General features: G+C 46.3%; 9 protein-coding genes across 9 annotated transcripts; 7 read left to right on the plus strand and 2 right to left on the minus strand.

Annotated features, from left to right (window-relative positions):
* Positions 1-1,999: 1,999 nt before the first annotated feature.
* Positions 2,000-4,831, plus strand: N7455_009745 (uncharacterized protein; the record flags this gene model as incomplete). The annotated part of the gene is made up of 3 exons (XM_065606282.1): positions 2,000-2,111; positions 2,582-3,484; positions 3,684-4,831. 3 exons carry the CDS (start codon positions 2,000-2,002, stop codon positions 4,829-4,831), a joined length of 2,163 nt encoding a protein of 720 aa, XP_065460245.1.
* Positions 4,832-5,723: 892 nt separating this feature from the next.
* On the plus strand, positions 5,724-6,566 carry N7455_009746 (uncharacterized protein; the record flags this gene model as incomplete). Its single annotated transcript, XM_040956349.2, has 1 exon — positions 5,724-6,566. The coding sequence occupies one exon, from the start codon at positions 5,724-5,726 to the stop codon at positions 6,564-6,566; it is 843 nt and encodes a 280-aa protein (XP_040813211.2).
* A 3,719-nt stretch (positions 6,567-10,285) lies between these two features.
* N7455_009747 (uncharacterized protein) lies at positions 10,286-10,813 on the plus strand (the record flags this gene model as incomplete). Its single annotated transcript, XM_065606283.1, has 2 exons — positions 10,286-10,454; positions 10,560-10,813. 2 exons carry the CDS (start codon positions 10,286-10,288, stop codon positions 10,811-10,813), a joined length of 423 nt encoding a protein of 140 aa, XP_065460246.1.
* A 794-nt stretch (positions 10,814-11,607) lies between these two features.
* On the minus strand, positions 11,608-12,078 carry N7455_009748 (nuclear transport factor 2 family protein; the record flags this gene model as incomplete). The annotated part of the gene is made up of 1 exon (XM_040956469.2): positions 11,608-12,078. The coding sequence occupies one exon, from the start codon at positions 12,076-12,078 to the stop codon at positions 11,608-11,610; it is 471 nt and encodes a 156-aa protein (XP_040813194.2).
* A 592-nt stretch (positions 12,079-12,670) lies between these two features.
* On the plus strand, positions 12,671-13,270 carry N7455_009749 (DUF1993 domain-containing protein; the record flags this gene model as incomplete). Its single annotated transcript, XM_065606284.1, has 1 exon — positions 12,671-13,270. The coding sequence occupies exon 1, from the start codon at positions 12,758-12,760 to the stop codon at positions 13,268-13,270; it is 513 nt and encodes a 170-aa protein (XP_065460247.1). The 5' UTR covers positions 12,671-12,757.
* A 1,956-nt stretch (positions 13,271-15,226) lies between these two features.
* N7455_009750 (non-ribosomal peptide synthetase) lies at positions 15,227-20,222 on the plus strand (the record flags this gene model as incomplete). Its single annotated transcript, XM_040956470.2, has 3 exons — positions 15,227-15,249; positions 15,346-16,158; positions 16,208-20,222. 3 exons carry the CDS (start codon positions 15,227-15,229, stop codon positions 20,220-20,222), a joined length of 4,851 nt encoding a protein of 1,616 aa, XP_040813122.2.
* Positions 20,223-20,787: 565 nt separating this feature from the next.
* N7455_009751 (uncharacterized protein) lies at positions 20,788-21,040 on the plus strand (the record flags this gene model as incomplete). Its single annotated transcript, XM_065606285.1, has 2 exons — positions 20,788-20,991; positions 21,029-21,040. The coding sequence occupies 2 exons, from the start codon at positions 20,788-20,790 to the stop codon at positions 21,038-21,040; spliced, it is 216 nt and encodes a 71-aa protein (XP_065460248.1).
* A 778-nt stretch (positions 21,041-21,818) lies between these two features.
* N7455_009752 (uncharacterized protein) lies at positions 21,819-22,642 on the minus strand (the record flags this gene model as incomplete). Its single annotated transcript, XM_040956455.2, has 2 exons — positions 21,819-21,925; positions 21,994-22,642. The coding sequence occupies 2 exons, from the start codon at positions 22,640-22,642 to the stop codon at positions 21,819-21,821; spliced, it is 756 nt and encodes a 251-aa protein (XP_040813155.2).
* Positions 22,643-24,690: 2,048 nt separating this feature from the next.
* Positions 24,691-25,395, plus strand: N7455_009753 (uncharacterized protein; the record flags this gene model as incomplete). Its single annotated transcript, XM_065606286.1, has 1 exon — positions 24,691-25,395. One exon carries the CDS (start codon positions 24,691-24,693, stop codon positions 25,393-25,395), a length of 705 nt encoding a protein of 234 aa, XP_065460249.1.
* Between the last annotated feature and the right edge of the window lie 517 nt (positions 25,396-25,912).

The following is a 25,912-nucleotide window of genomic DNA, read 5'->3' on the forward strand; positions in this document are numbered from 1 at the left end:
CAATCGGCAGACTAGTGAGTGACTTATCCATTTCGAACACCCGCCCGCTTCGAACAACTATACCCACAACCATCCAATTCAAGCTCCATCATCCCCCACTCCGAACAACCACTGCGAACAACCACACCCATCAGTCTGATCGTGGCGGCTTCGGCTTCAGGAAAATGGGTAGACTGGTCAATCGACCTTCAATCAATCACCTCGATCAACTAGCCACTGCGAACACCTCTTCCCTCCGAGCAAGGATCCACTTCGAACGACCACTTCGAACAACGACATTCACTAGTCTGACCGTGGCGGGCTTCGGCTTCAGGACAATGGCAGACTGGTCAGTCGCCCCTCCACTTCAAATACCACTCCACTTCGAACACGACAACCATCCAATTCAAGCGATCACAACCAGTCTGACCGTGGGGGGCTCCGGCTTCAGGACAATGGGTAGACTGGCCAATCAGCCTTCCATCAACCACCTACTTCAAACACCCCTCCACTCCAAGACCACACCAATCCACTTCGATTATCCAATCAAATAAATCAATCACCACTCGTATCAACTGTCCCTCGAACCAATCAACCGCTTCAAACACCCATCCACTTCGAACAACCACTTCAACGATGATTTCAAACAACCATCCATTCCAACTGTCCAATTCAATAATCATCTTCATCCGCCAATCTGACTGTGGCGCGCTTCGACTTCGGGACAATCGGCAGACTGGTCAAAATCACTTCAGTCAATCATCCACATTTGACCACCCACAACACTCCGACCTTTGGGAGGGGGAAAGAAAAGACCAAGCCTTTAGTGGCACGAGCCCCGCAGGACGATCTTTGAAGGAGGCTGTTCATCAGGAAGAGGTGACATCGTGTACCTAGTGAAGGGGACTTAACACACTTTGCTTTTGTGGTCAAAATTTTGTCCTTTAGGTTGGCGCTTGCTTACCTCCACTTAACTACTACAATCAACAACTTTGAACAATCATCCAAATCTGACGATCCATATTTAGTAACCGACAATGCTTCTCGTTGCAAGAGTGGGAATAAAAAGAGGCGGTCTTGAACGGCCAGACTCTCTATAACATATTTCCTGTATCATATACTACGTTATGGAGCGTTAAGATAGTATTACTCACTTGATAAACTTTGTGCAGCAGCTTATTCTGTAACATACGTAGTCCTTTTGTAGGCATAAGCCAGAGCTCAAAATTAAATTATGGTACAATCAATAAATGAATGGATCTGGTTATGTACGCGAGGATCTCCCGTCAAGCCTCATTCGAAACGTCTACTGTATACACACCTGTCCGCAGTCTAACAGGATGTATGCGAGAGACCCTCTTGGCTAAATATGTTGAATTGGGAAAGGTTCCCCTTCTTAGTAATCTAAATCCAATCGCTCAATTTCCATTTTGGATGTCCTCTCGGGAACTCCAGCCGATTAATTTATTCCTTTCATAGGACCGAAATAGTTATGAGTCGAATTAATGGTAAGCTGCTGCAAGATCTTTGCCTAGGTAGCTTCAATAGCAAGTTTTCGTTCTCCGGTCTCATTTTCCCCGTCATGGAAAGCTTTTTGCTTTCCCACAACGAGATTCAGGTGTCTGAACCTAAGAATGTTTCGTGAATTCGTGAAGACTAGCCTGCTGTGAACGTGACATACTCGAAGCAGAGATCAAGAGCCAAGGATAGCAAGACCAGGCTCCACACCACTCATTATGAATTATGTGCGACTATTTGATTTTTGGCGGCAATGTCTGAATAGAACAGGAACAGGAAAAGATAGGAACAGAAGAGTCAGATGGGTCAGGTGATAGATAGAGTAAAGGTGGGGGCGGGCCCAGCTGCACTTGTGAAGGGCGTGTGGGGATTTGTCCCATCACCACACCACAGAGAATCAAGTGAACCCGAGTCGCCTCTTGAGCGACACATGTTACGATGGCGTCTGATCTTGTGACTGATTCGAAGCTAGTTGTTCGGTTCTCCGCACAACACATCCACCATGCCGTTTTCGTATCGGATGCTAGACCTGGACAGCAAGTCCGACGGCGGCGAAAGGAAGAAACTTGGGAAAAGGTGGAGCATCTTGGACAAGGAGGTGGCGGGACAGTTTGGTTAGAACGGTGCTTGAGTGTTGACAGTCAACCAAAGACTCGCGCTGTGAAAGCCATACCAAAACAGACCCCTTTTTCCCAACCTATCGACTATAAACGCGAGTTGGAAGCAATTGCAAAATTTTCCCAAACAAAGGTATGCGGTATGCACACTGCCATCAACCATTTATTTCCACGGCATTTAGCTGATTATATAACCAGTACAAGGGCCTCTTCGTTAGATCGTTTGGGTGGTACGAGAACGCCAATTTTGCATATATCGCAATGGGATACTTTAAATTAGGCGACCTTCAAACATGTTGAAGGCAGCCATTGCTAGAGCGAGAGAGCCAGCAAATTACCTATTAACTTTTGGAAGGCCTTCAACAGCTGCATATAAACGGATATGCCCACCGAGATTTGAAACCAGTAGTAAGTGCTCCTTGCCTCAATTCGCAGGAGATATTAATAAGTCACGAATATCTTTGTAGTTAAGGAAAGCCCAGACTACTGGTGGGTCAAGATCGGCGACTTCGGGATCAGCAAACGTGTCAGTGATGGACAAGCGTATCTTCGAACCCCGATTGGCACGCATGGCTTCATCCCACCCGAGATTCTTGAAAACGATGGATCGGATCTTCAGTACACCGCGAAGGTGGATATGTGGTCCCTTGGGGTTTTGATACACTATATGATCACTAATACACTCCCATTCGATGATAAGCGCAAATTACGGCAATACATCCGAACCTCTCATTTTCCTTGGACAAAGTTAGCCTCTTATAGCGTCAGCAAAGAGTGCCACGACTTTGTTACAAAGGGCTTGTTGGGTACAACAGCTGCCAGCCGACTATCAGCAAGCGATGCTTTGCAACACCAATGCCTGATAGACACTTGTACATCCGCCCCCAACAAAGACGCAATCGAGGCTAGTGACACGCAATATGTACCTGTCGCGGAAACGGAACCCACAAATGACCAAGGCCGGGGAAAGGATTCCACGGCAGGGTCTGTATTACCGGAGTTGACAGATGCCTCAGCAAGCTGGAGCGCTCAAATTGGGGAAGAAAGTCAAATTTCAATACGCACCAAATATGAGGTTGCACAGGGGCTGCAGGAGGTACAGGGCAAGACGACAGCCATACAGCAATCTATATTTACAAAAGATGTTCTGGTGTCGGATTTGTCAAATGATTTGCGCATATTTCATGACGAAGGGCTGTCATTACTGGGCCAACAGCAGCACTCAGGTGCCAAGATAATGCTAGAGGAGGCTTTGAATCTGCGTCAAAATGCGCTTGGCACCTATCACGAAGACACGATGGCTTCTCTCAGCGCGTTAGGGGATGTCCTCTGTGTTCAAAAGAAGTATACCGAGGCGGAAGCTACATACCGTGATATCTAGGTGAGACGGAGCAGAGCTCTTGGCGATAACTACCCAGACACGCTGAGCTCTCTGCATATCCTAGGTAAAGCTCTCAATGATCAAGAGAAATATACCGAAGCCGAAGGTGTATTTCGCGACGCCTGGGAAGCTCGCAATCGAGTTCTTGGGAACAAGCACGCAGACACGCTAAACGCTTTATGAGTTAGGCGATACTTTCTACCACCAAGAAAAGTACACCCAAGCTGAAGCTACATACCGTGATGTCTGGGTGAGACGATGCCAAGCTCTTGGTACAAAACACGCAGAGACGTTGGCTTGCCTCGACCGACTAGGCGATGCTCTTTTCAATCAAGCAATGCTCCCCGAAGCCGAACTCGTATACCGAGATGCCTGGGATCTTCGTAAACAAACCCTCGGGAAAGGTCACGAAGATACTCTTTGGTCTCTCCATTGGCTAGTCCAGTCTCTTTGCAGCCAGGAGAAGCATGACGAAGCCGAAGCCCTATACCGCGACGCTTGGGAAGGCTGTAAGCAAATACTCGGGCAAGACCACAAACACACACTTTTGGCTCTTCATTGGCTCGACCAGACGGTCGCTTTGAAAACGAAGTATACCCCGGCCGAGGTGACATATCCAGGCGTCTGGGAGGAGGGCCGTAAGCAAACCCTCGGGAAAGACTATACAGAGAGACTTACGTCTCTTGACATCTCTGGCGGTACTCTCTTTGGTCAAAATGAGTACGCCCAAGCGAAACCAAAATTCCGAGAAGCCTGGGAGATTCGCAAAAAGACCCTCGGGAAAAACCAGGAAGACACACTTAATTCTCTTGAATCGCTAGCAAACTCTCTTTATCGTCGAAGAAAGTATGCTCTGGCCGAGGTAACATACCGGGACGTTTGGGAGGGAAGAAAACGGGCCCTTTGGCAGAACCACCCAGCCACATTGGCTTCTCTGTATTGGATAGGCAATGCTTTGTTTTCCCAAGACAAGTATGCTCTAGCCGAGACAGTATACAGAGATGTCTGGGAGGGTCGCAAAGAAACCCTCGGGGCAGACCACCAAGAAACACTTTGGACTCTTCATAACCTAGCCTTTACTCTTTTTTGTCAAGAGAAGTATGCTCTAGCCGAAATAGCATACCGAGACGTCTGGGAGGGTCGCAAACAAACTCTCGGGAAAGACCACGAAGACACACATCAGTCTCTTTATAGCCTAGGGCGCGCTCTTCATTGTCAAGAAAAATATGCTCTAGCCGAAATAACATACCGAGACGCCTGGGAGGGACGAAAGCGGGTGCTTGGTGGGAAACATGCCGATACAATAGAGTCTCTCCATCAACTAGAGCAGACTTGACAACACTCTTCGTAACAGTTCAGTTGCTCCGAAGAGGAGGCGCTAGCCATGAAATTTTTCCATACCACCATTGAAGAACCTAGAGGGATACTTCTCTTTCAATGCACGGACAAAAGTATCTTCAACCCCTGCGGTAGCCAGCTTTGCAATTTATGAATTAAACCTTTCAATTCTGTAAGATCTACTAATCAGTCTGTCAATAAATCAAAGCTACATGAACCAGTTGGGACCTAACTAGCAGAGTAGTGGCTATACAGACGCTTCTTTCTTGTTGAAGCAAGCCCTTGTGCCTCAAAGAGTGGAAACGCCAACCATCACATACAGCCCAAATGGAATTTGTAAAGCCCACCGAGAGTTGTTGAAATACAGTGTGGTCTACGTGATCATGAAAGACTCGGCACCAACGCTTTTCAAAATCTACCTAAGGTACAATAGATCTATGAGCCTCTTTTTACACCGCTCTATACAGGTAATGTAAACCATTCATACCCAAACTGATTCAAATGAAGCTTTTGTACACCATCCATGGATATAACATTCTTCATTTCATTTGAATATAAGAACGCTAGCAGAATCACCTGGGGAGGGCACTTTCATTATCAAGGTATATGTAATAGTAATTCAGGTATTTTAATATTTCTCCCATTCTAAGATAAATTCAGAATTCAGACATCAAGCCCCCTTAAAAATCGGATCGAACCCGTTGTATTTGCCACAACTTGTTCACCGTCATAATGAGAGCATATATCTTCATATATACTTTGGATCGCTAGCTTTCGAACACATACATAATATATATATATATATTTCTCTCTCTCTCTCTCTCTCTCTGATACCATTATACCTAGCATCCTAAATTCCTGGATTCCTTATAATTGTATCAAAAACTGAAATGGCAGAACCAGAAACACAAAATGGCTACCTCGATGTTGGGGGTAGCTTCCTTAAAGAGCTACCAAGTTCAATCGAAAGATATACATATGAAGGAGAGTGTTCCTTCCTCCGAATCTTCAATCTGAAACTTAATCCCCGCGAATCCCCAGGAAATGAGAAAAATAACTTCATCCTGTTTCACACGAGTCGTGAAATGATCGAAACCCTGTTGAATCTAGACGACGAATCAACTACCTTTGCAAAGAACTGTTCCTCTTTTGATCTGGACGAGGAACTTATCCTGATCAAAATGCCCTCCCCCGAACACTCGGCCGCAATCAGTGCTGTGGACCACGCAATCATGGCAGCTCTCCTACCAATGGGGCTATTTGACTCCCTGAACGGATATCCTAATGCGACTATCCAAGGGCAAACAAGAGGAAAGCAGCCTGACCACGGCTGGGGCTCTATAAGGCCGCCACCTGGTTACAAACGGACACCCTCGGTTGTGTTAGAAGTCGCTTGGTCTAAATCGGATTCAAAATTGAATTCTGATGTTCGATTCTGGCTGGCACCAGACGACGGAAATGCCAAGACTTGTCTAACTCTGACAGTAGACAAACGCCGACCAGCAATCCGTATTGAGAACTGGAGACTCCAGAATGGAAGAGACCATCGCTTCCAGATGATCCATGTGACCAAGGTGTCAAACCACATAACCGTCACAAACGATTCTCTTCTTATCCCATTTGAAGATTTGTTCCTCCGCGCACCATCTACACCCGCCGAAAGAGATATTGAAATCTCACATCAAGCCCTGCAAGTTATTGCAGAGAAAATCTGGGATGTTCAGGGCTACTAGGTCTCTACCATCCTTCTCCTCCCAACTATCTTCTCTGTCATGTACTGGCTTTCTCCATCGGACAAGAGAGAAGTCCGACTACGTATCTTACGCAGGAAGCAAACAAAGCCTTGTTGCCTTATCGCCTCGATGCCTTGATGCCTGGATCCATGCTTGAGTGCCTCAGGATTTTTCGGCAAGTGGTACTATTTTGTTAATCAGTGGCAAGCAAGTAGATTTGACTGAAAAGGACATCGGCTTGTCCAAATCCCACCCCCAGGTGGATTACCTAGCCCGTCCCTCTCCACCACCTTCACCTAGTCTACTACTAGTAGTACAGCTCGTCGGGATCTTACGCAAGATGTCCAGGTCCCGATCCGCTTAGCTTCCGACATTGAGGAAACTTAGGCATACCGCGGAACTTCGTAAATAATCGAGATGTTTTCACTTGGTCTGAGCGCCATTGATATACTCTTTCGGACATTAGAATCCCAAGGTCCTTATAGATTTTCGTTTCATGTAAGATACACTCCGATCTCTTTTTTCCTCCGAGCTTTTTCTGTTCGGTATTATAGCTAGAAAAGAAAGAAGAAACAATTAGCTATGTAAAGCAACACCATCAGGAACGGGAATATAATAATAATTGGAATAATGTGTACTTATGTAGTACGGTGCATAATATGGAGTATATGAAGCGCGATTACGAGGTCCGATTACGAAGTACCCGCATGTAGGTACAATATACGAAGGCGGTACAAAATATAAACCATACAGAATTTGTATAACCAGGGGTAAGAGTAGCTGGTCGCGTATGGGTCTTCTGTGCTCGAGGACGACATGATCTAGATGGGAGACTAGAAAAGTGCGGAAAATGCGGGAAATGCGGAAAAGGGCTTAAAATGTGCCGATAAATTTTCAATTTATAACCGTGGGATCGAGCAAATCGACCAAATGCTCACGGCGTGATTTATGATCTTGGAAGGTGGAATAAGAAATACTAACTAACCGCAAAAACTAGTTGATCAGTAGAGATTTAAAATATGAATGCCGGGACTCGGACATGTCGTTCTTGGCAAATTGGAACTATTTAAACATACTAGACCGTTATAGGAGGTAAGAGGACCCACGACGGCAGTCTCAAATTTGGGATCGCCAAGCGCGCCGCTGGTTTTTCACTGTCTGTACAATACAATGGATAGTGGGACCTCCGAAATGTTGGGCTGAACTTCGTACCCGCTTAGGAGTTCAGCCCAACAGTTCGGAGGTCCCACTGTAGATGAGATGGATCTTATCTGATATTAACAAGCTTTTACTACGTCCCTAAAGAGTAATGAATGGTATCTGAATGTGAACTACACGTTTATATTAATCGTAATTAAATCAAACAATAATAAAAATCGAGCATGAAGAATTCAAATGTTTGACCTCGGACTTGAGTGGGTTAAAATATGGAGAATTACAATAGACCTAGAATCTGGAATCCTTGGATACCTCAATATTATTAGCGAGCCATCTTTGCCACCAGGTCATTCATCAATATTTCCGAGCTCCCCACCTTCGGAGTTCTTAGCGCGCTTATATGCCGCCTACCTTCAGCTGGGATGATTATCACCTTGTTGGGCACCTGAAACATGGAATTTTCTTTTAATTATGACATGTTTTTGTCTCGTGACAAAGCACATGAAAATTGAAAATAATGGCAATATATGCTTCTGAAGCTTTGTAATGATTTTGACGGCTCAGGTAGTACGCCAGCATCCATCCTATCTATGTATTTACATGCTCTATTCTTGTCGACTAAATCACGATGTCCCATCGGGACAAGGAATACCAGTCTGAATGTTTCGCGACTCGGAAGGAAACTTCCAGTTCCTCTTCATACAATCCCCGGCCCACTCTCTCATGATGATCATATTGAAGAAACAGGGGGTGCATGCATTGCCATCGGCTGAAAGCTCCACTCCGTTGCTCAAACCTTCGTCGGATGAGCTATCGCATGCGTCGACGTTCTGGTAAAGAGCGGCAGGGTCAATACCGTACTTTTATTCTCGCTTATTAAGTACGTCTGCATCAACCGGTTTCATATGGCCTCCACCAGGATAGTACATGAAACAGTGACGGTCGATATAGTAGTTGCCGTATCCACTGCGCTATTTATTGCCGTCGTCCATTCTCTATAGATGTTGATTAGGCACCTTAGAACTAGAGAGGACAAACCGCTTTGTTGACAACAACGTTAGAGGTAGTGAAAAGTATGCCAATGATTCGCTCCGTCTGCGTACAGTATTGTTAGCAATCTACTTGTACAGGGTAGGGAGGGAAAGGGCGGATACCATTTGTTGGAAGCCGGCCTCGATTGCGTTCGTGATGTCAGAACAGGTGACAGACTGCAGGAATGCTCCACTTGAGAGTCTATGTGTTTAATGTTTGTGATCGCACAACATCATATGATAAAATATCTCAGAATATGCACGCATTGGCCTAAATTTGTGAGATTTTCGATTGCTGCCCAGGGTTATTGAGTCCTAGAGCGTGAAGCTGATAAAGGAAACTGTCGAGAATATAAGTGTCCCTGTCGACCTCACTGCCACCAAATATTCGGGTTGTGATCTTGGTAAGGTTGTCTCGCATAGCCCAAAAATACTTTTCTAACTATGCTTCTAATTTCTGTTTGATATCTGCCTAACTGGGTTGGTCTGGGGTGTTGTTTGTAGAGGTATGCTGGTAGATGAGATTAGTACCGTGACAAATCTTAGCCCGTGAATTTAATATCAGGTTTCTCGCCAAAAGAGCTCCACCAATTAGATGTTGAATCCATCTTGTACAGCCGATTATCTGAACAGGAGATATTTTTGATTAGCGAAGGTAGAAGAATGAGCCAAGAAGGCCACCGCAAGGAGGATCACTGGCTGGGTTCGCATCTTGTATATGTGGAACAACACTCGAGTACCAACTACTAAATGTCAATGGAGGATTTGATGGAAAGATTGATTTTATTATTTGCGAACTCGTATCCCATTCCACGTGTTGATGTGCGAAACCTCCTCCCGACTATCCCACGACACGGACTTCTCCGTAGTTCATACTTCTGTATCAATATTGTATACTACTTTAGAGGGACTGAAAAATTCCATTTATAGAATTAGGCGTCCTAGGGCGGAGAGATTAGCGCGCCAAGTATTCTGTAGGCTCTAGACATAAGCGGCTATATGTATACACTATAGGCTCTTGTGGATCGCTACCCCGGAGTTCCGAGTATACAGTATTACTACCTCCACCACCATTACATCCATGGATACCTTCATGATTAGCTATCATTATGAACATTGTGGGTTCATATTTCGCGCTCCTCCGGAGTTCCGAGCTATGTATATTTAAGCTATATTTAGTAGTCATGCTAGTAGTCACTAAGACATTGGCAATGGAAACGGTCGGGAGCGGTGCGCCAAGTATGCAACGGAGGAAAGTCTCACCCCCCTTCCTGGCCATCCAATGTACATTTTTGACGATCGACAGAGTGAGCTGAAGCAGACTGAGACAGATTTATTCTTCGTAAGGCGTACTCTTTACAACAACATAAGTCACTTCGGATATCTACCTAGGTATATAAAGGACTAGGGACCTTCTTCTATCATTTATTATCACAGCACCACAATCCACTTTAATTCAAGGATCACCGATTCCAAACACTACAACATAGGTTCACCCTTTCGATACATTCTATCTTGACCATCTATCAAATGAAGACTTCTTTCGCTGCGATTCTATCTCTTGCTGGTGCCGCCTTCGCTGCCCCTGCCACTGAGTCCCAAGTCAATCCCTACAGCATCGGCGACCTTTCCCTTAAGCACACCATTGAGGGCGACACATGGGATTTGATATTCTACCTTACCTCCAGGAGCCCCGCGGGTGAGGCCCTTGAGACCACCACGTGCCACACTGCTTGGTGAGTTACTGCCATTCTTCGGAACCCTTACTGGACCACAATAGCAAGAGACTAATCCAACTGATTAGGACTAACGGCACACTTCCTGTCGGCGCCAAGAGCCCCGAGCCTTGCGTTGACCCTGCCTACTCCTTCTTTTTTCCCCACAGGTGCTTTCAACGTTGAGAAGTATGAAGTCGCCGCTGAGGGCCCTGCTGGAACAGCTGTGACCTTCATTGAGTCTGGTTACAAGTACCAGTGTGGCCCTTACACGGGTTCTGTTGGTAACGTTGACACTGAGTGCAAGACTATCAACGGTGGAGAATTCTACCTCTACCAGTAGTTGGTTGAGTGGTATGTCATAGCACCAGGGCTATTGCATTTTGCGACGCCCTTTGATACGGCTTTTAGGGGGATGGGCTTACCTGATAGGATAGTATCATCATTGGTAACATTGTATTTAGATCCCGCTCCTTTGATCTTTATAAAATACATTCAAATTTGTACATGTCAAATGTACTAGTTATATCTTTTGTCTCAGCTTAAATGATCAAATATTATTGTTAGTCAGCAATGTCCGCACAAATTGTCAAAAACCGCGGATTTTGTCAATTTAGTTAGATTTCTGTTAGTGTAAAAAAGCTTTTCTCTTTTTTTAGCGTAATGTATACCAAATAAACTTTTATTAATTTAATTGATGGAGTATACGGAGTATATACTCTACAATTGGACAAAGCCGTAAAAGAAAAAGAAAATAGGTGATAGATTATATACATATATTTATGGTAAACATCGATACAACCAACATACATATATATATGAATTTAAAATTGGAGGAAAAGTAGCAAATCAAATGATGACAAAAAAACAACGAAGGCCACAAAGAAAAAAAAAAAAAAAAAAAATCTAACAAACAGCCCGAGTAAGCAACCAACCATCAGGCAATACCTCAGTGCAACACGACTTCATTCATCCGCTTCTTCTCCTGTAGTGCTCTCCTATAACTTAATTGGCAGCAGTTGGGATGGAGTAGTGGTGTCACTATCGACATTGATATTAATCAAGGTAAACTACGGGGTTCAAAGGGGAATCTTACTTGGATAAAATCATGCTTCGCTCGTCAACGTCCGAGTTTGCTCACGCCTTCAAGGTGTCAACCCATCCTTCCAAGTCCATATTGAAAATGGAGACATCGCCCCGTGGAACGCCCATCATCGTGGTCAAGCGATCGTTGATCAACCACTTTGTAGTGCTTCCCTCGGTCACTTTGACCAGCTTATCGAAATACTTAGCTTCGGCGAAGAACGACTTGTCGCCCACGTAATGACTCGCGGAGCAATAGGTCGTAGCTTCAGCCGTATCCTTGCCCATGAGCTGTATAACTTGGGTGCTCAATCCGTGGAAGGTGGTAACATGACCAATGGTATTCTGCAGCTTTTCAATAACGGTATCAATGCCACTCATGACGCCAAGTGACCCCGTATAGTCCGCCACGCAATCTTCTGTAAACGAATCTCGAAGTTCTTCGTACGTGTTCGTATCAAATGCAACTGCAACGTTTGCAATTGTATTCCTGATGAGCTCATGATCTGATGTAGTTGTCTCCATTGTGTTGGCGATTACTCGGGGTCAGGCTTTTGATACAGTTTGGCTTGTCTGTTCGGGGATGGTCGTACGACTTGGATTTTCGCAGGTATAGAGGACGCGGAGAGAGATGGTAGTGATTCTGATAGGAGGTGAATTATAATCGAAGCTGACATCAGAGAACCATTTGTTTCTTATACTTCCGACGGTTGCAAATTGCGAGTCTAATTTGTCAGACATAGTATAGACTCGTTGCCGCTGATCAATTGATTATAAATGTGCGCAATAACACATATCACCAGGAAGTTCATCCTTGACCATCGAATACCATACACGGTTGTTGCAGCTGAGAATTTACAAGTAGAATTTACCAACTGAACCGGAACTCCGCGTTTGCCCTACCTTACCTTGTTAGGATGGATCCGGATACAGCTTAGTAATCGTGTAGATCCTTACTGAATCCATCCTTGATTATGGCCAAATAAGATAAGACAATGAGTGATTGCAAATCAAGGATTTAAGAAGTTGACGTGAACATGAGGATTTCTTTTATTTGGGGGGGTGTAGGACAGGATATCGTATATAAGGCTTCATCTACTTACTTCTGCTAGTATTAGTTCACAATCAAGAAATTCATGGGAATCCTTTTCACTGCTACTTTTTATCAGAGTTGAAGGACACAACTTGAAGTGCAAAACTTAAAATGGCCTCCCCATTCTACAACTACACTATCGCCACTCTGACCAGGGGTCTCAATACACTATCTACCCTCCTAAAGAAGGCCGAAGAATACGCGAAGGAAAAAAACATCCCGCTCGATGAACTTCTCAATGCCCGCCTTGTCGAGGATATGAAGCCTCTCTCCTTCCAAATTGTGACGGCAACGAACGCTGTCTCCAAGGCCCTCGCTCGCGCAGCTTTCGTCGAACCACCGCCACAGGACGAGCCCGACAAGACCTACGAAGATCTTTACAAGCGCCTTGATAGGACACTCGCAGAGCTTGAAAAGGTGGATCCAGCTAAGATCGCTATCAAGGAAGGACAAGTTTTCAAGGCTCCGATTGGAATGAATGTGTTCGATTTCACGCTAGAGGATTATTCAGTGCAATTTGTGATCCCGAATTTCTACTTTCATGTGGTGACAGCGTACGAAATCTTGAGGGTGAAAGGTGTGCAGATAGGGAAGTTGGATTATCTGTCGGAATTCATGGCCTAATCGAGTCGATTTAGCCGCATATGAATTAGAACAGTCTAGGCACACTGCCCTAGGTACACTGGGGGTTCGAGAACAAATGTCATCTTCCATAGTTATGAAATTTAATCAAGTACGTGGATACTTAGGAACACCATTTGCCTATTATACTATAATCGTAGTTTTAGGAATAGAATGTGGTCTTCGACCAATACGATTGCGGCACTTGTCGTCGTGCTACTTAGGTATGCATGTTATGCATGCTACGCATGCATAGCATGCTATGTACAGGAATTGGGAGCAACGTATGGAGTAAAAGTCAGGATCAAATATATTCAATTTGTCATAACAGGCTTGAATGTTCATCCGGTTTTTGTTCGTGGAAAATGTCTAGTCGAGGCCAGTTGGTCATATCGGGTAGCGTTGGCCTCATTTTAAGATCGGCGGATTGTGATCGGCGGTCTCAACGTCGAGATCAATTCCACTGATAAAATCGAATTTTATGACCCACAGACCCTGTCGAATTTTCTTGACATGGATTCTGGAACGACTGGTTAATTGGGGGAGAATAGTATGGAACAAAGTGGATGAATTGGAGAATCTGGGTTATCCATGGATGCGTGGGTTAAGAGGGTAAAAAGATGATTTCCATGGGTGTACCTGCCCAGGTACCGCCAAGAAACCTAATCCTTCGCCAAGCGCCTTGGCAAAGACCGGCCTTCGTACGGCAAGTGGGTCCTCAGGGCTAACTATTCCGTACTCCGTACGGAGTACGAGGTATGTCCGTACTATGTATGTAACCTTGGAATACCCATACCCGGCTAGTAGGTGGGGCTATGGGTTAGAAAGGTGTGCTCAATATTTTGCCCTATGTTGTACGGGCTAGGACGGGTGCAGATCATATTACATAGGCGTTAGATTTTATTTCCACGAAACCAAATGTGGATAATGGCCAAATTCAACTTCATTTCTAGGAGATATTCTTGCCACCATCACCATGTGGACCATTTACGTTATATGTATATAGGTCGACTTTCAAGAGTTTGGTTGATTGACCCCAAAAGTTACTCTAAATCTATAAACGGTCCGAATCTCGTGGAAGCGCACGACATGAAGCGTTTCCCTTTCTAGAGCCATGCGATCTGCGGTGTTGGCAGGATTCTAGATTGTCGATCAGAGCTGATCCCGAGACTTTGCCATCCTGCGACTGACCCTGCATATATGCAGTTGTTCTGCGTTTCGGAGACATTATCATCGAGCGAAAACATGTTCATTGAGGGAGAGTCGGAGGAAGCATGTGAAATTTGTATGCAGATCTACGGATATATGTATTCTGAATATGCACATAATCACGCTAGGCCATTCGGAATGGCAATGTTAGAGTGGGCTTATCTTGATCAGGTCGGTGATATTACTGCATTCGGTAATAAGAAATTTGGAAATATTCAGTAGAAAGTTTAATAACGAAAAGCTCAATTGAAACAGGGGTCCGATTGTGACATTCGGCCGTCGTGAAACTGCAATGTCTATCAAAACGCTCCGTTCGGATCACATCATGGCGCCGAGACCATAGTACGCGGCATAGGGTCTCTATCTTTAGCCAATACCATCCCATCCAACAGCATGGTGTACAATCCGAGGGCTGAGCTGATCCCTCCGATCATGAACGGAATTCCGTGGGTCAAGCATATGGGGATCGGGGTAGTCTGCCGATCTTTCTCTTCTCGGCCCCGAGCGAGTTTGCCGCCGTACTTTGTATGAAGGATTTCGGGACCCCAATGAGGTTTGTGATGTAATTTGCACGATGTGGGTGGAGTGGGTGGGTATTACTAGCGTATGAGTTGTGAAGGACTTCTCCTCTTGGGTTGTATATTAGGCTGATAGTGGATGGTACTAGGGTACGGGGCAGCATATAAGTTGTGAAGGAGTTCTCCTTTTTGGGTTGTATAGTTGAGAATTTATTTACACTAGAGACACACAATGGCGGACTTATCAAGATCTTCGTATGTTTTATCACATTTATCATTTTGTTCATTGTTCTCATTTTCGAGTTGTTCAATTGAACTTGAAAGTTTCTTCCGATTCTGACTATCGAACAGACTTATAGAACAGCTTCTACACCTCCGCAGTGAGGCATCACACCCAGACTCCTCCCACAGCCTCTCCACTCTATTATCCACACACACTGGCCCTTGGCCCATCCGTCACCTAATTCCAACATATCAGGACATCTACAAGTCCATTCCCGAATCCCACAAGACTAATAACAATGAATCAATTACTCGCCTTCGTGCACAAGTCAAAGCAGCCACGCCCAACGTTGCAGAATTAATAGGCACAGACTCCCGCGCCGGTCTCATCGATGCTAATACTGGACGGCATCTGACACATATTGCCATCCGTCAGTTCTTGGAGAGTTTCCAGATTCCCGTGGGAATCTCCCGCCATGGAAAGCCTCGCATCGCTGTCATCCTGCCTAATGGCCCTCTTATGGCAGTTGCTGTTCTTGCTTTCGTCAACAGATACACCATTGTGCCTATGACGACGAACACGGTGCCAGAGCAGCTGCAGACAGACATAGAAAACTCGCAAGCTGATGCTGTTGTCGCGCTGGACGCTGACATCAGCAAGTTGCAGCTGAACAACGGTAGTCGGCCAGTGTTTGGTATTGAGCAGCTTGAAGATATGACCTTCCAGGTAGTATCTGCACACAATGCTTCTAGTACATACGACCATCCCCCCAATTCCGGGGACGATATTGCAATTATCCTGTTTACCAGTGGTACCAGTGGTACTAAGAAGCTGGTTCCCATCACAACTTACAACCTCATCGCGGGTACCATCGCCACAATGGAGTCGGTGGAATTGTCAGAGACAGATACATGTCTTAACATGATGCCGCTGAACCATGTGTATGTTCCCTGTCAAATTATATCATAGGAAAATAACTAACAGTATCAGTGGTGGTATCATGCGCAGTATCTTCTCCCCCATCCTGGCCGGCGGTGCCACAATATGCTGCCCCTCGTTTGACCCCAGCATGTTCTGGGATGCAGTGCAAAGCCCTAACATGACACCAACTTGGTACTACGCCACACCCACGATGCACCAAATGATTCTTGCCGAAGCCGAGCACCGCCCCGATGCTGTTAAGCAAAGCGTCATCAAGTTTATCTGCAACGCTGGTGGTGGTCTTCCTCCAACTCTTGCTGTGCAGCTTCATGATGTTTTCCACTGCGTCGTCCTCCCCAGTTACGGCATGACCGAATGTATGCCCATTGCCGCGCCGCCGAGGGACTATAAGCTTGATCGCCCTGGAACATCGGGAAAGATCGTTGGTCCCGAGGTTGCAATTCTGACCGAGAGTGGCAAGCCTGTCTCACAAAATGGGATGCTCGGACATATCTGCATTCGTGGATCACCCGCTTTCGAGGGATACTTGACCGCCGAGGGCAAGATCGATACCAACGCATTCAGCGAATCTGGCTGGTTTGATACCGGTGATCTTGGACATCTCGATGATGACAACTACCTGTACATCACTGGTCGCAGCAAGGAGGTCATCAACCGTGGTGGAGAAATCATTTCGCCAGTCGAAGTGGAAAACGCCGTGCTGACCACGGCCAAGGATCCCGAGTCCCCACTGTATGGCCGCGTCACTGAGACATTGGCCTTTTCCGTCCCAGACGAGGTCCTACAGGAGGTGGTCGGTGTGGTTATAGTCACACCTCCCGGCCTTACTAGGCCAGATCTTCGCCAGATACACGAAGCTTTGCAGCCTATTCTCCACCAGCCTAAGTGGCCCGCTCTGGTTGTATACATGGACGGTGTGCCGAAGGCAAACAACAAGATCCAGCGCATCAAGCTCGCAGAGCGGTTGTCCTTGGAGACCTTGACCACGACCACACCCCTGGCAAACCGGCACCACCATGCTGTCTGCCCGCCCACTGGTGCTCCGCTCAGTGCATCGATCCAGAGGAAACCATGTGTTATCGACGAGAAAATCATTCGCTCAGTTCTTACCGAGAAAGCAAATACCCCTGACGTGCATGTGCAAATAAATCCACGCGACGGTCTCGCGCAGGTTGTTTTGTTTGTCCAGAACCCCGATGATGACCATGTGACACCCGGCGAGCTCCACGACCATCTTGATGGCTACCTCGTACCTAGCCGCATCATTCCCCTCAAAGGTCCGATGCCTCTCGATTTCTACGGAAACCCCGACCAGGCTGCTATCAATGAGGCCATTCACGCCCGCAACTCGGATGGTGACATATCGCCCCCTCAGCGCCGCGTCCGTGAGATCTTCGCCGTCGCCTTGTCTTGTGCACCAGAGGAAATATCCTCTGCTACAGACTTTTTCGCTGCTGGAGGTGATAGTCTTAGTGCTGGTCGTTTGGTTTCGCAACTTCGTCGCGAATTTGGTATTTTCCTGGCTGGTGACGTTCTCTTCCACCACAGCACCGTCGGAGAGATAGAGCACAAGATCCTTGAAGCCCTCGAAGTTAAAGCAGCCAAGGGCGACGAAGGGGAAGTTGAATTGCCCGGTTGCGAAAAGACATACAGCAGCACGAATCCAATTATCTTGATCCTGCATCTGTTCCCGACTGTGTTCTTTTTCCCCGTGAAGCGCGCCTTCCAGTGGATCGTGTTCGCATATGTCGTGGCCGAGTGCTCAAATCGATTCCCCATTCGTGAGAACCTCATCGCTCGTTTGATGCTGGTTGTCTTCGCCGTGATGTCTGCTCGTTTATGTTCACAAATTGTGTCTCCCATCTTTGCTATCACCTTCAAGTGGCTCGTCATCGGTCGCTACAAGGAGGGAATGTCCCCTATGTGGGGCCCGTACCACACTCGCTGGTGGTTGACCCAGAAGGCATTGCAGGTCTGTGGAAAAGGTATCTTCAACAACTACAATTGGTCCCGCATTCTTTTCTACCGTTTGCTCGGCGCAAAGATTGGAAGGAATGTTACCATGTCTGCATCCGCTAAACTTGGTGAGTATGATCTGATTGAGATCGGGGATAATGTTGTTTTGGATACCTGCGTGTGTCGCCCCTTCGCCGTGGAGCGCAACACCTCTATGCTTTTGAAGCGTATTCGCATTGGCAAGGACTCGTCTATTGGCATCAAGTCTGTCGTCGCTCCTGGGGCTGATATCGCCGAGAATACCTGCATCGGTCCCAACTCGTCAAGCTGGGAACTCCAGGACGCCGATGAGTCTAACCGCCAATTGCTTACCTCTCAGATCCCTAAGCCTCACTGGCTCTGGGTTGTCTTTATTGTTGAGCCAATCAAGTTGATCACATGGACGGCTGCTCGTATTACTTGGATGGGTGGTCTTATCCCTATGGTTCTCGAGTTCCCTACTCCCGCGGCCGACATGTTCCGTTCTACCCTAGAGTGGTACACCAGTGATAAGCGGGTTGCATACCACATTGCCGCAAGAATCTGTCGTGCTGTTGGTGGCCCGATTGTGCTCTTCATTGCGGTCTTGGTCATCAAGTCCTTCCTCGATCTCGTCTGTGGCAAGCCCAAGCCTGGTCCTGCCTCAAAACAGAGTACTCGCCAGAAGATTCGGAGTGCTGTCCTTGCGGAGATTCTACCCGCAGGAGATATCCACGAGCTCACTCGTCTTACTGGTCGTCACTACGAATTTGTCTCGATGGCCGTCCGTGCCCTTGGTGGCAAGGTTGGCAGACATGTCTACTGGCCCAGTGTTGGTCCCGTCACTGTCGACTTTGATCTCATTGAGGTTGGTAATGACGTTGTCTTTGGCTCCCGCTCGACCCTGGTCACATCCGACGGCTACGGTCGTGACCGCATCGTGATTGGTGATGGCACTATGGTTGGTGATCGTGTTGTTGCTTTGCCCGGTGCTAACATCGGCCGTCAAGCCATGATCGGCTCCGGTGCTTTGCTCCGCCGTAACGGTGAATATCCTGCCAACACTGTTTGGACTGGTAGCAAGGGTGGTGAGGCTATTCAATTCCCAAGTTCGACAACCACTTCCACCGCTCCAACCATCGTCGGAGATGGTAGCAGTAGTCCCGGCAGCAGCAGCGAAGATGAGAAAACACCAATCGAGAAATCACCCACTGAGAAGCAGCCCTACTACAACAGCAAGGATGGTACCGTTACCGAGATCGCTGAGCAGGAGGTGGATACCTGCAAGCCTTTCGGTCGCGCCTTCTACCGCCACGAGGCCAGTTATTATGTCCTCCGCATGTGGCAAATTGTCATCTATTCTACCTTTGCAGTTATTGTCACTACTGTCTATTGGCTCCTCACCGTCTTGTTCTCTCTCTTCGTTCTGCGCACTATCCTCGACTACAGTGATGCTGCGGGGTTCAAGCAAGGTGCCTGGCGCCCATTCGTCTTGTACGGCACTCTCGCCTCGGTTTTATCAATCATCACCTCGGCTCAAGTTTTCCTCGCCTTCGGCATCGTTATCTGCATTAAATGGATGGTTGTCGGCCGCCGCAAGGAAGGCGAATACCACTGGGACAAGAGCAGCTACAACCAGCGCTGGCAATTCCTTCTTTCCTGCGAGACTCTGATCAAGGACTGCTATGACGGAGTTGGCCTTCTGTCCATGATCTCCGGCTCTGCTTACATTTCCTGGTACTACCAGCTCTTGGGCGCGAAGATTGGAAAGGATTGTGCAATTCATGCCAACGGTGCTCCCAGCATCTTCTTCACCGAGCCTGACCTCCTCACCCTTGGTGACCGTGTTGCTGTTGACGATGCCAGTTTGGTTTGCCACTTGAACTCGCGTGGTGGCTTCGAGCTGCACACCTTGAACGTTGGGGACCGGAGTATCCTGCGCGCTGGATCGCGTCTGATGTCCGGTGCTTCTATGGGCCAAGATGCTTGTCTTTTGGAGCATACCCTCGTCTTGTCGGGTGACCATGTTGAGGATGGAGATACGCTCCAGGGATGGCCTGCCGAAGGATTTGAAGGGAAGCGTGCTTAGAAGCTTCAGATTGTTTTCCTTTTTCTGTCCTTTTTGTCCTTTTTGATTTTTCTTGGAAAGTACATATACTGGAATTTATAGATCGAACTTCTCAAATTTTAATTATTGTTATATTGTTATACAGAAGATCAAGAGTTCCTTGCACGATATTTCTATTTGTACGGTATGGTGTTGAATAGGGATATTGAATACTATTTCAGCTATTCCCTATATAATCCCAATTTGGATAATGGTACCCCTCTTTGGCTATTCGTAAACCCCCCTGCCCAAATATTTGAGGCGCAATTTCCTAATTAGGTAGTTCTCCTGCCTTGATACCTGATTCTGCCAATTGCTCTCCCTTCTCTTTCTACACCGCCCCTGATGTAGCAAGATAGTAGGTACCTGTATTTGTATGTAAACCACTAACAAAAGTAAGTCACTCTACTAACATTTGATATTTCGCCCTAGTTATGTCTCTACCTTTTTATCAACTACACCCATGTGCGTATGTTGTCACCGACTTCTACATCAACAATTTCCTTAACTGTTTTTTTCTTTTTTTAATAACTCCTTTATCGCCACAATGGCTTCTCTAAAACTGGAATGTCTACCCTCACTCAGCTCCAAAGATCGTCCCCGAATCCACACTCCACCTTCCTCCTCCCCACTCCCCCACGCCCCCACTCCCACCCCTGGATGTTCTAAACGAGACAGGCCACGAGGCAATCCCCCAAAAGCCGCCGAGACAGGCCCCGAAATCGGCCCCGTGGCCATGACGGTCGAGGACGTGAGCATAGAAAACCAGTATAATAAACTTGTACTAGATTAGTGCATGAATCGAGCAGAATGAGGAAACTTTTATAACAAAATAAACCTTTTGTTTTAAGGTTCTTTTTCTATACAACCAAGACTCCAACTCAATAAAGTAGACAAATTATAGGGCAGAATACATACGCGGTCCTTGCCAAGACCGGCATTTGGCAGAATTTTCGGACCGACTATCGGAAAGGCGGTACTGAAATTTCAGGGCTTGGAGTCCGGTCGGGGACCCCGGGGGGTACGATTATCTAAGGGGTGGGTCTACCTATCAAGCCCTGTCCATCAGGTTGTACCTGATGTATCTATCCATGGATATCAATCTTGGAGCACGCTATAAACACCTTCCAAGGTTGGAATTCTTAACAACCTTGGAAGTTTGCCACAGCTCCAAGGGTCCTTTCTGACGTCACAATGTGGGCTTTCTTCACGTGCTATTGACCCCTCGATTTCCGTCATAGTTTAGTATCGAATTTGTTATAGACCACACGACTAGGTGTGTTGGCTTTCCAGCAGGCTGTGAGGGGGCTGTTATGGCCAGGAGCTAGAATGGATGACGCTAGGCGCGTATCTATACTCGAAACCAAGTGTCATTAAGTTGAGATTACATCCAGATGGCGAGGTATGCGGATTAGAGATTTGATAGATGTGCTTTATCTATGTTTACTATTCTAATTTTACCATCATTAAAGTATTAGACTACTCTGAGGGAACTTGAACTTCATTCGGCAAAAATCACGTACGGAGTACATGCTTATGTCCCAAGCTAGAATATACATCGGGCCTTCTCTGCTAGACCTACACCTCTACCGCCGACACTCTCTTTGCCATTTCATTGACATTATCCATGGTCCTTGGGACTCTAGGCACTTTGTATCCCTCAAGGTAAGGGATGCGATCTTCTTCTGTCAGATAGTAAGCATCGGTATACTATAGTGGTGCTAATATAGCAAACAAAGACTGTGGAACATACCAAATAAAGCCTTAACCCAAGACTTCGGCGCGGCACCTGCGGCCTCATCCCATAATGTCACTAAATAAAGAGCTGTTGTACCAGGGTTTCTCATAATCTGCATGGCGGAAGCATTGAAGCTGGGATTGGCCCTCTTGGCCTCGGCCGCGCGTGCCGCAGAAGCCTTACCCGCCGTCTCGACGGTGATATATTGGTTCACCTCAGAACCGAGCGTATCATAAAGATTGAGGTTCTTAGCGACCATCGCCCAGATGTTAGGATCGAAGTGCACATTGTCGTCAAAGTAGATGTCATTACGTGACAGTGACCCGTCGAACTCGATCTCGTCGTGTCTTGCCAAATCAAAGAGGTTGAAGGTCGATTGGTTCCCCGTGGTCGACAGGTTGAAATCCAGCGCTAGCTCGAAAAACCCGTCCATAGATGTGGGTTCGTATTTATAGGCGCCAGCGATGGCGGACCGGAACGCAGGTAGATCGATGTCTTTTCCTGAGCGATGAAACCAGCCGTGGTTGGCCAAGGCATTCAGACCAGGGCATGGAGACCGACTGTCGCCTGGCAGTGGTGGACGGAACTCATGGCCTTTATGCTCCCAGCCGTACGAGCTGACTGTAAGGCTGAAGTGAATTGTATTGACCAAACTTAACTTCATGACGTGTTGGATTGATAGTGGTATGGTAGATTCGTAAATAAGTTTGTGAAACCGATGTGCTGGTCTCTCCAGTTTGGCATGTATGAGCCCTTATATATCTGAACATTGTCGCACTGTAGACCAGCCCATGGTCAACGAGCGTATCCAGGACTAAGATCAATCGCATAGAGCGTATTCTATACACGATGGATGCAGAATATCCAGTCGGAATAGTTATCCACGTTCAGCTTTGTGGGTTGTTGATGTAGGACATCCTGTAGACTTGAGACCATTCTTCCATGGTTCTCCAGGCTTCCAGTAAGCTTGCGGCGCAGCTCAAGCTCACGAGGCCCGCAATCTCTTCAATCTTGAATTATAAGATAAATGATTATTAGTTCGTATACCACTTCAAAACGACACATGACCCACATATTAGAACCCATAGCCCTATCAAATCCATCAAAGCAAAGCTATGTTTCTACGGTGCTCAGCCACTTATATGCCTGTAGAAAAACTGCTCGGGGTACGGAGTACTCCGGAGAGAGAAGGAATTCCATAAAAATGGATTATCGGTGACCCCTATTTCTTCGTCGCTGACCCGCACCACTGAACACATTGCTGGGATTATCCGGACGATCATCGCTTTGACGATCGTGCGATTGATAAGGCGCCTTGAGAGTACAGGTCCCACTACCATTAACGACATGTTCCACAGACAGGTGAAATGGCGCTACGTGCCTCCCTTGTCTGTGCAGCATGTAGATTTTGCTATGTTCTCAAATATAAAAGAATTAATTTAATCTACTATTTAAATAGTATTATAGTAGAAATAGTATTATAGTAGAAATAGTATTATAGTAGAAATAGTATTATAGTAGAAATAGTATTATAGTAGAAATAGTAAAAGTGTGTGTATTAAGTAAAATAAAGAAGTAGGAAGCGGAAATACAAAAACTATGGTATTTATCAGAGCAAGTAAGCTAGTCCTGATTAGGACGTAAAATACACCACTTATCTGATAAGGCGGCAGGTCGGGTTTGCAGAATACGCTTGTTGCTAATAAGGGGTTGCTTTTGGGATTCGTTTTCCAACTGTACCATAAATTGTTAAAAGAGCGAATAATCGGGATAAATCTTCCGTCTATTGGTATATATTCCGCACTCCAGGAATAGTATTTGTCAAGCTGACAAGCTTACGCGAATACGCACTTGCACAAAGTCATCACGCGTATTCTCTTGGCATTTATCACGGGAAATTTAATACTCACTCAAGGATTTATTGGTATGAACCAACCGTATGCACCAGGGAGTGAAAGTGGATTGACCTAGGGGATTAGAAACCCTTGGGAATGTTCTACACATGAAATACTTGTAGCGCGGTGTCCCCGCGGTAAAGGAGGAAACATTTCGTCTCTCGACTTGAATGCCAAGCATCGAGACATGAGGGGCGCAGCACTTGCTTAGAAACCACTTAATTTCCACCTGGGCACTAAGCTGTAGTTCACAGTCTCAATTCCCGTACTCCCAACCATTCATGTTACTGATGTCTATTGCTGACGGTGACGGAGTACTTTGCAAGTAGAACAGAGCCCAATAGGAGACCATGGAATTTATTGCCCGCTACAGAAACCTTCTGCCATATAGTTAGTAATCGCCCAAGACTTTAGTTTCTGGCACAATACAAAATTGAACAAGATAGACAGTATTTGGAATTGTCAGAGAACCCCACAGCTAGACTTCCACGGCACTAGGAAGTGAGTTTGGTGATAGGATTGACAATTCCAGAAACGAGCCTCAACATAATCCTTATAAGGGCCTGCTGGAAGTCCATTATTCTAATATCCCTCACTTACCTTTAAATTCTCACTCATGGATAAATCACACCGAAACGATAGTTGTACTAATAGGAAGACGTGCAGGTCACATAGAAAGTCGCGATATGGTTGCGAGAAATGCAAGGCACGCAGAATCAAAGTACGCATGGCATATGGTGAAAGGGTATGGTAATACTTATCTAATATCGGTATACAGTGCGACGAACTGGAGCCAAAGTGCTCAAGATATAATAAGATGAATTTGATGTGCCAATACCCAGGAAGATCCGACATTCTATCACCTGACCTTAAATCGAAGCAAGCAGAGCTCTTGCTACAATATGAAATTTCACACATCAACTGTGAGGCGAATAACTCTGCAAGTTCACGTTGCTCGTCGGCGGTTGTCGGAAGCCCGATATCATCACCGGGGGTTCCTTCCTCGCAGTCAGCACACAACCTGATGAGTTACGATAGACACCTCAACTCGCTCTTGCAGTCACAAACATCACAAATTCTTACGCCCACAGAATCTACGTTGCTCAATCTCTATCTCAAGCACACTTGCCAGGATATGACTGTTGACGACGACGACCGATACACTTTGCAGGTCGGAATTCCGAACCTAGCTTTCCAGAACAAGCTCCTCATGAACTCTGTCCTCGCATTCTCGGCAGTATGTAAATGCTGCGATATCATCAACCAGCCGTCAATATCATATGGAGACCGTGAGCGAGTCCTGGTGCTTCTATCTATCGCAGACCAATATCACATGGAATCACTACGCGAGATCCAAGCCACACTAGCTGAGACTGAACAATACGACCATATCCTTGCAAATGCAGCTATGATGGGAATGTATGGATCAAGCAGTCACTATATCAGAATATGGCTAGCGGAAACAGCATCATCCTCTGATGACCTAGAGCGGGGCCGGTTTATGCCAAAAAGCTGTCAATGAATTAGCCTCTTCCGTGCTGTGCGCGTGGCCTATGACCTGCCCAGGGTTCGAGATAGCTGCCCCCTCGCGTATAAATGCTGGCTTGCGCCTTTTTCCTTTTCCCATTCAAAGATCTGTGATTGGGCGCCAACTGAAATAATTACTCGGTACCAAGTCCTCTCCTCTCATCCTCTTTGGTGTCTCATCAAAGGAATGTCCCAAAATAATGGGGCAACAGCCAATATCATTCCTTTTACCCCACACCTTACTTTTACTTTGGCCCTTTGATTATTTTTCCTTGCGTTGTTAGATTCTCGAGGTGGCTTGGGCTTTCTAATCCTGAAAATACACACAACTCTTTGACCTTGTACCCCCGTTTCTTTTTTTAGATTTGAGAACGGCTTTACTTTGGTACTTTATGCAGTGGCCGGCTAAGAAAAATGTCTTTTTATACGGCTATAAATAAGGGTTATCTAGGAGTTATAACACCTCAGATCTCCTCTCAATCTCGAGTCTTTCAATCTATCTTCTTACCAGC

Source organism: Penicillium solitum, assembly GCF_028829755.1.
Source record: "Penicillium solitum strain IBT 25940 chromosome Unknown utg000008l_segment0_segment0, whole genome shotgun sequence".
NCBI lineage: Eukaryota > Fungi > Ascomycota > Eurotiomycetes > Eurotiales > Aspergillaceae > Penicillium > Penicillium solitum.